We start from the raw sequence: 9,427 nt of genomic DNA, 5'->3' as shown, positions 1-9,427 counted from the left end.
CGCTGCAATTTGCTGGGTTTATTTGTTTGTTTTTCCCTGAATGATTTAATTATCGCTGATTTGTTGTTTTTAATTGTTTTTCTACTCTGCTGAGCTTTTCTGTTCTGTGTGGATGGATTGGGTTAGTTATGGGGGGCAGGTTCTCAACCAACACGTGATCTACTGAGACATCACTAGCTCAAGGGTTGATGAAAGTTTGTTCACATCAATGTTAAAGAGCAGTAGATCGGTTCAGGCCGATTCGAACTGCATATTCGTTGTTGTCGTGAATTGATTAAATTACATCCTTTCCTCTCTCTCCCCTCTTCCTCTCCCTCCCCCTTCCTCTCTCTCTCTCTCTCTCCCCCGCCTCCTCCTCTCTCCCTCTCCCTCCTATGTCTCTCTCTCTCCCCCCTCCCTCTCTCTTCTTTCTTCCCCCCCCCCCCCCCCCCCCCCCCCCCCCCCCCCCCCTTCCCCCCTTCTCTGTATTTCTCTCTCCCCCCTCACCCTCGGGCTTCTGGAAGCAGTAGCACCACTCGTTGTTGGAGAGCTTTCCATCCTTGAAGGAGTCGCAGGAGTTGAAGAGCGGCTTCATGCACAGCTCGTACTTGTCCAGGTAGAGGGTGCTCAGCTCTGATTGGTCCAGCAGCAGGTCAAAGTTCACGTCCAGCTTGTTGAACATCCAGCCCAGCGAGTCCTTGCAGATGGGCAGGATGCTGGTGTCGAAGCCTGGAGGAGAGAAGAGATCACGTGGTCCGTGCCGTCATCGCTGTTGTCACGGTAACCATGTCGCCACAGGAGGGCTGTACTCACGTCCCTGGGCGGAGTCTGAGCTGTCGGAGGCTTTGAGGTCTCGGTTGGCATCGAGGTGGAGGACTCCGAACCAGTCCTTCAGTCTGGAGGCCAGACTGTGAAGGTCTCTGTCACTGCAGACTGCACACACACACACACACACACACACACAGAAAAACATAAAGAAGAGAGGGTGAACTTTTACTGCTTTTAAATGTTCTACTTATTTTGCCTTTCGGCTCTCAGAGGTGGTTAATCACACTCCCACACAAACACAAAATTTGTTCACATGCTGCCTTCCTTACCTGAGTTCAAACACATGACATTTGGAAATGCTAATAAGCAATTAACTTTGTTTTTGCTTTGTTTTGGTGTGTGTGTGTCCGCATGTGTGTGGTGACGGCTGCCATGGGCATATGGGTTTGGAGTATGCTGGTTATTAAAAAAGAGGAACAAAAAAGCTCCATTTTTTTTTTTTACATATTTGCACGAGTGGCACGTTCGATTTTACACCAGGTTTACCCAAAGTGAACACACGATGATGAAATAGGCATTGTAGACTTAATCGACGACGAGAACAACAAAGGATATATCCTAGGATGAAAAAAACTTGAATATATGTAAATCGGAGCAAAGCAAATCCAACCCATCCTAGCAAAAATGCAAAATAAACCAAAGTATATCAATCAAAAGAACACTCATGCCATGCCTGACGCAGAAAGGAGGGGTAAACAGCAGGTGAAGCCAGCATTCTCTTCACCTTTCGCCGACCCTGCCTGTCAATCCCTCTTTGTCTACCCCTGCTGTTTCCCGTGCCATGCCTCGGTCTGCTGTTTGTTCCTTTGTGAGCTTTACAATACAGCGAGAAGGGAACACAAAGAACACAGAGCTGCCTCCATCTGACACAGCCGATCAAACAGCTCGCCACAGGGAGCGATAGGCAGGATATGTCGGGAAATGTCCAAAGGGAGTACGCACACACATGCGCACAAACGCACACACGTATGCACAAACGCATGCACGCGGGCATAAGCCCACACGCCCACACGCCCGGACATAACGCACAAATGCACACCGCAGGCACGCACAAACCCACATGCACACACACACACACACACACACAAACACACATACGCACAAACGCACATACGCACCCAAGCACAAGCCCACATGCACACTTACGCACACTCACAGACACACGCAGGAGCAAGAGGGAGGAAGAGGGGAAAAGTCAAGCGTTCCAATTCTCAAAGCGATTGACATCTAAATGAAAACCAGCAGGGATGCTATTTGCCTCCCAATGTGCGATATAATATGTATAATTATGAAGCCGGTAAAATGAATAATAGTGCAGCTGTAACACAGGTACTAACTAACTACTAGGTTGTTCTGAAATCATGCCAATCACTTTTTTTAGGAAGCATTTTCTGTCGAAAATCTCACCATTAAATAAACCAGCTATATTTGTAATGCCTGAACCATCCCATGCATGCAAATACAGCGGAGAAGAACGGGGCATTCTGACAGACAGAAAGGTAGGCCAACGGTTAATGCGTGTTTGCACAGACAGTGTACCTCATATATATATAAAAGTGGGGCTGATAGCAGACTTGCAATACATTTCCGCAGGACGAAGAGCACAGAGCGCCAGGCTGGGATCCTGGTAGCATGTCCGGCACGATCCATCTTTCCACAAGCATGGTGTGGCCCCTGCCCCAGGCTCACACACTGGGCTCAGGAATATCTCTCTCGTGCCCCCCAGACGTCGGCTCACTTTACCTCAGAAATGTTCTCTTGCATAATTCAAGACAGTTCCTGCCTTTCATTCGTTCACCTGTTCAATCCTGCCTTCTATCTTAATATCTTGCTCTCTTTCTCCTGCTCTCTGCCCTTACTGTCAATCTGTTTGAAAGACCCCACTTATGGCAGTCTGCCTCACAGCAGGTCCTCTGAACAAAGAGTGAAGCCATGAGCCTAGAAGGCTGAAAGAACATCCCCGGAGCAATTTGATCTTCTCCGTCTCACTCTGTCCCTATAACCTAAATTGGCCCGAGTAGCCGACCTGACAATTCAAACTCTCTCCCTCCCTCTCTCTCTCTCTCACTCTCTCTCTCTATCGCTCTCTCTCCCTCCCTCCCTCTCTCTCTCTCTCTCCCTCCCTCCCCCTATCTCTCTCTCTCCCTCCCTCTCTTACTCTCTCTCTCTCTCCCTCTCTCTCTCTCCCTCCCTCCCCCTCTCTCTCTCCCTCCCTCTCTCTATCTCTCTCTCTCTCTCCCTCTCCCACCCTCCCTCCCTCCCTCCCTCTCTCTCTCTCTCTCTCTCTCCCTCTCTCTCTCCCTCCCTCCCTCCCTCTCTGCCTATCCCACAGTATCATCCCTGATGATGAGAGTGTCTCTTGTCCATTATGACTCTCTCATTCCACCCTCCCAGTTCTCTCTGTGCTTTATTACCTGTGCTCTGCCGCACCGGAGATTGCCAACCACCCTGAGAGGCGTCTCCTCCAGGTGACGATTGAAGTCTCCCCACCGGTCCGGTCTGAGACCTGGAGGTCTCCGGCCCACGTGTCACACTGAGAGGCTGGGAGGAGGTGCTCATGTGTTGCTCTGGCTCAGAACAGCCCAAACAATCGCACGGCTCTCATAGAGCCAACACACATAAATGTGCAGGGTGACACAAACACCCTGACCCACACACCATGGGATTAAGACCTCTGTAATTGAGCTGCTGTGATATCAAAAGGTCTGTCCGAAGGGGTGTTTGTGTGGATGTACGCTGTGGGGACGGTCTTGTCTTGGGTTTGACTAGAACTCAAAATAAACCGTGATCCTGCCGCCATCGCTGTGTTTCTCTTAGTTTGACAGCCACTGGGTTTTAAATTAAACACACATACACCACACGCTGGATGAACCTCCTTCCCCTAAGGCAGGGGGGGGGGGAGAGTGCTAGGACATTGGTTATCAAGCGCCTGACAAACAAATTGACACTGACAATAAAGGGAATTCATCATGAGGCTGATATGTCTTTTCACTAGATAGACACACACTGGAACTAGAGTAGGACTGCTGCAGTGTGTGTGTGTGTGTGTGTGTGTGTGTGTGTGTATATTTTTGTGCGTGTGTGTATGTGTGTGGGAGGAGGGGAAGCTGGTATTGCTGTAAACACAACATATGTTAAGCCTATATAGGATGAAATGTGTTCATACCAAAGTCTATGTGTGTGTGATTCTGTGTGCGTGTGTAATTGCGTGTGTGTATATATAGGTGTGTGTGTTTCTGTCTGTTTGCTTGTGTGTGTGTGTGCGCGTGAGTGATTGCGTATGCATGTGTATGTGAGTGTCTAACTGTGTGTGTGTGTGTGTGTGTAATTGTGTGTGATTGTGCGTGGCTCTCCTTGTACAATCTACAGGGCTTTGGAGGTACACAAGCACTAGACCTGTGAACTGTTAGTTCTGTCAGTGTTAAACCTTTAGTGCATAATGCAAGTCAACAGTACTACCAGTACTATGCCTTACCCTCCAGGGGCCTACACAAAGAGGTCGTAGACGGGGGGCGGGTAAGTCCCACGTGTTAGGAGAAACGCAGGAGGGGCGGATGTCACCTTCGTAGCACCTTGAGGAGGACAGTGAAGACACTGGGAGGCTCAATGCTGGCTACTCTGCATCGTCCGGCCTTCCGTGTGGTCATTAGAGAACTCCCATGTGTCCCCAGGAGGACGGGTTGGCAAACAGGCCGCGTGTTTCACTCAGGATGGACCATCGATCTGAACTCAGGTGAGCCATCAAACAGGGGATTTGAACTCCTTTCCTACTCTCCTCCTCTCCTTTCTTCCTTCCTTCCCCCCCGCACCGTCCATCGTTTATGTCCGGTATCTAGAATCGATCCGGAATGACATCCGGCACGAAGCAGACGTAGCCCATGGCAAGGCATTTACACACAGACACACACACACACACATGCACACACCATCACACACATGCACACACGCCCACATGCACACACCAAAACAGACACGCACACACAGAAACACACATGCACGCACACACAGACACACACCCATATACACACTCACACGCACAAACACACACACACACACAAACAAAGAATAAAGTTAAGGAGAAATAAAAGCAAAGTGCAAGTGTTTTTTTTCCTTCACTCATTAACTGCATAACAAGCTTTACATATATATTTACATGACATAAGGTAAAAATCTTTCCATTCCCTGCTTCTATGTCACCCTTAAAATATTCTCCTCTAATTGCCTAACGGCAGTTTGGTTTCTCTGCCAAGTGGCTGATCTGAAGCTCTCAGCCTCTCCTCTCCCCGGCCGATCTAATTCAAGGTTATTAGCAGAGGGCTCCATCTTTTAGCCTTGTCATCCTGATATTCACTTTGGTGTTTCATAATAGATATCAGTCTGGCCTTCGCTGGCCACTAATTGATTTACACATTTGGCCATAGCTTTACGGTGTTCAAAATAATCCTGCGATTCAGAGTGACACTTCTGCTGTCTTTGCTCTCACTGAATGTGGTTGAATGTAGAGCAGAAACATATTCACAATTGATATGTCAATTTATATTTAGTGGGTTTATCCGGTGCCGGATGTCTTACATTGTATTTTTTGGGATATTTTGATTGTGTATGTACTACACTCTTTCTGTAGTTATATCGGTGCCTTGTAATCCTGTGTGGGATGGGCCACTTGTGTGGCATTACGTGAAAAACAAACATTTATCATCATCATCATCCTATTTTAATCTGGGATAAGCTTTTGTGCAGATTTATGGTCGTCTTTCCACATCGTTATTCACTGTATTTCGTATAATTGTCGGTTTTAACCCAGGGACGTCACCAATGTATTTTTAATTAGTCTGATTGTTGCGATCCTGAAACTCCCTCTCATTAGCACTGATTGGTCCTATCATACCTCCTCCTAGTGATAATTGGTCTAATTACACCGCCCCCTAATGCTGATTGTTCTAATTATACCTCCCCCTAGTGCTGATTGGTCTAATTATACCTCCACCTAGTGCTGATTGGTCTTATTACCCCTCCCCCTAGTGCTGATATACTGTCTTAGTATATTTTCCTTTTTGGAAAAGGCCATGGCCAGACTGCCTTCCAAAAAGGGGATGGCCAGAGATCGTTACAAGGCAGGAGTGGTTCCGGGGCTTGTTAGGTGCTGAGAGCCTTACAAAGGGAATGCTTTCCATGAGGAGAAGCTTTGCATCGTCGCAGCCGTCGAGCTACATTTACATAAACCCCCAGGCATCTCTCTGTTGCTGATGGCTCCCGACAGGGAAGACAAAATGGAAATGTCAATCTTAAGACATGGATACCCAGCGACAAAGATGTGTTCATCTTTTAAAAGTGTGCAATGTAATGGGTCTCTGCGGAGTGCAGTTAGTCAATGCCTGCTCTCCGGCACGTTGCATGTCATGCAAATAAGGTTAGGCAAAAATAATAATAATAGCTTTGCTGCAAGCGTGTGTCTGTGTGTATGTCTGTCTATATACATGTGTGTGTGTGTTTGTGTGTAATATATAAATGTGTGTGTGATATATATACTGTATATGTATATATTTATATGTATTATATTATCTCTAAATATATATCTATACCTAGACGATTATATATATATATATATATATATATATATATAGTTATATCAATATCTATATATTCACAAAGAGAAAGACAGGAGTCAGAGAAAGAGAAAAAGAGTAGGATAGATAGATGAGGGAGAACGAGAGAGAGCGAGAGACAGAGCGTGAGAGAGAGAGAGAGAGAGAGAGAGAGAGAGAGAGAGAGAAAGAGAGAGAGTAGTTGTGTGGATAAGCTGAGGTCTAGGGGTGTGGGGGTGTAGATGGAGATAAACGACAGCTGACAGGCGAAGTGGAGAGGAAGAGGGGAAGATTGAGGTTTTTTCACGGGCTAAGGAAGCAAAGTACGATGGTTTGTCTAAGTGTATGTGAGATAGGAAAAGGAGGACTTTGGACACCAACACATCAACACACATACACACACAGACACACACACTACTCCCCTAGTCAGAGCGGGAATAAAAGTAAAGTTGCATGGAAAGGAGAGAAGAGGAGGAGGGAGGAGAGGAGAGGAGAGAGGAGGTGGAGAGAGGAGAGGAGAGGAGAAAGGAGAGGACAGGAGAGAGGAGGGGAGGAGAGGACAGGGGAGGAGCGGCGGAAATAAGAGGAAAGGAGAGAGAAGAGGAGAGGAGAGAAGGAGAGGAGATGAGGAGAGAAGGAGAGGAGGTGAGAGGAGAGGAGTAGAGGAGACAGGAGAGGAGGGGAGGAGAGAGGAGAGGAGAGGAGGAGAGAGTAGAGGAGGCGAGTAGAGAGGACAGGGGAGGAGAGGAGAGGAGGGGGGATCCAGAGAACATAATCCATCCTCTTACTTCTCTTTGTGTGCTTGTCAGACACTGCTGCTGGGACAAATTTAATTTAGCCAGGGGACTTAGTCCATTCACTGGCTGACAATTCCCTTCTGCTGCTGGGGCTGCAGAGCGCCCTGCCGGCTCCCCTGGAGAGGAGAGGGTGTCCAGGTTAAGGAATCCCATTTACCATAACTGACACTGGCTTAGCGCGTTAACCTTAGTGTAATACACACACCCACACACACACACACACACACACACACACACACACACAGAACAATACACGCACACACAGAACAATAAATACACACACACATTACATGCACACACACACACACACAGACACACACACACAGAACAATAAATACACACACACATTACATGCACACACACACAGACACACACACACGCACACACACACACACACACAGAACAATAAATACACACACACACACAGAGAACAATGCACACACACACACACACAGACACACACACACACAGACACACACACACACACACACACACACACACACACACACACACACACACACACACACAGAACAATACATGCACACACTTGGACACAGGAACTGGAACGTTTGAATGATTTACGAGGTTGCCAACTTTAGCCTTTAACAAATGCTGCATTTGTGTTAGTGACTGCGTTTTATAATCACCCCCCATGCACACACACGACACACACACAAACACACACACGCCATCCCATTACTTCTCCTCCGGGGTTGTAACCAATCATTGTCCCTGCGCTGGTCTTGTTTTTGTGGTAGTGGTTACCACTGCAGAATCCCTTTGCAGCATCCCCGTTTCCACGACAAACAAAACAAAACATCCCTTGCGTCGTGGCCACGGCTGCCGGGCCGAGAGAGTGCAAGAGAGCCCTGGGGGCCCGGACACGGAGCTGTATGGCTAGGGGCCCTTCAACCACCCGGTCATCTCACATAGACCAGGGTGTGCAGAAACAGCGGAACAAGAGCGCGGAAGAAAGAGATAAACACAGCCACAAAGAGACATAGAGACGTAGAGAGAGAACACGCGAGAGAAAATGAAAGCGATCTCGGCTTGATGTAAATACCACACAGACTGTTTAACCTTGCAGGAAGACAGACGGAGCCAGGGAGGGAGCGAGGACATAAAAGCAGGAACGCCATCTTCACTGATATGAGTGTTTAACCTCAGAGCGAGCAGCCATTCTGGAATATGTGCTACGGATGACTGAAGACAGAGTAGAAATAATAAAAAGCATAAATGGAAGGAATACAAAAGAAGCGGGGAATGAACGCAAACCCATACAATCTACTGGAATGGGAGCGCAAATGGACACCCAGCAGATGGTGACAATAGTGTGTTGGTGTCAACACACACACACACACACACACACACACACACACACACACACACACTCACACACACACGCAGACTTGCACACACAAACTTCAACTTTTGGTGAACTTCAAAAGTTTCAAGTGTTTGTCTGAGCACATATAGAGATGGAAGGTAGAGAGAATAAAGGAATGCAGATAGAGAGGGCGGGGGAGAGGGTGCCAGAGCGAGAGAAAGTTAATAGATAAGTTGTCATTGTAGGTCAGCAGAATGTCAAGGGAGGAAGATCTTTCTATTGCCACGATTAACACACACACACACACACACACACACACACACACACACACACACACACACACACACACACACTCGTAACAAGAAACAGTGAGACTCGAAGGTTTCCTCAGGCTTCCTCCATCCGTCAGTTTATACAAATGAAGGGAGAGAGATAACCAGAGAGCTGTAATTAAGCTGCGTTTCCCCCTTGTCTGAAACACGCTGATAAATGTTTTGACTCCTCAATGCTTACTAATCCTGTGCCTCTGTGCGTCTGTGTGTATGTGCATGTGTGTGTGTGTGACAGAAAGACAGATAACGTGGAATAATTGTCTGATTAGCCCTTAGTTATTAAACCTTTGTAACATATCTCATTTGAACATTGGATCATTAGTTTTGAACCTGCTCACTGTATCAGAAAGATGAATTCACGAAAACTCAGAAACCACTCCATGGACACAAATTTTGAAGAACCCTCCTAGCTATTATTGTCATAGGGTTTAGATAAGAATTAATCATTGATAATATGCTTAAAATGGTACTTTCTTAAAAAGATGAGAAAGCACCAATTCAACTCCCTTCTCATCGGTTCTGTACGTAGCGTTCATGTCTGTCGCTGCCTTACATGCACACACACGCATACATGTGTGC

General features: G+C 47.1%; 1 protein-coding gene across 1 annotated transcript in view; it reads right to left on the bottom strand.

The window, feature by feature from the left end:
- Positions 1–9,427, bottom strand: part of LOC307081625 (testican-1-like) — a gene marked incomplete at both ends in the record, with an annotated part of 64,986 nt that overhangs the window by 3,121 nt on the left and 52,438 nt on the right. The window contains 2 exons of the mRNA XM_079744877.1: positions 487–708; positions 793–912. Of these exons, the coding sequence (XP_079601003.1) occupies positions 487–708; positions 793–912 (342 nt within the window). The remainder of the gene's footprint in view (positions 1–486; positions 709–792; positions 913–9,427) is intronic.

This window comes from Pollachius pollachius (assembly GCF_949987615.1).
Source record: "Pollachius pollachius genome assembly, chromosome: 10".
Lineage (NCBI taxonomy): Eukaryota > Metazoa > Chordata > Actinopteri > Gadiformes > Gadidae > Pollachius > Pollachius pollachius.
The sequence above is the reverse complement of the archived record's forward strand: the minus strand, read 5'-3'. Positions and strand labels throughout refer to the sequence as shown.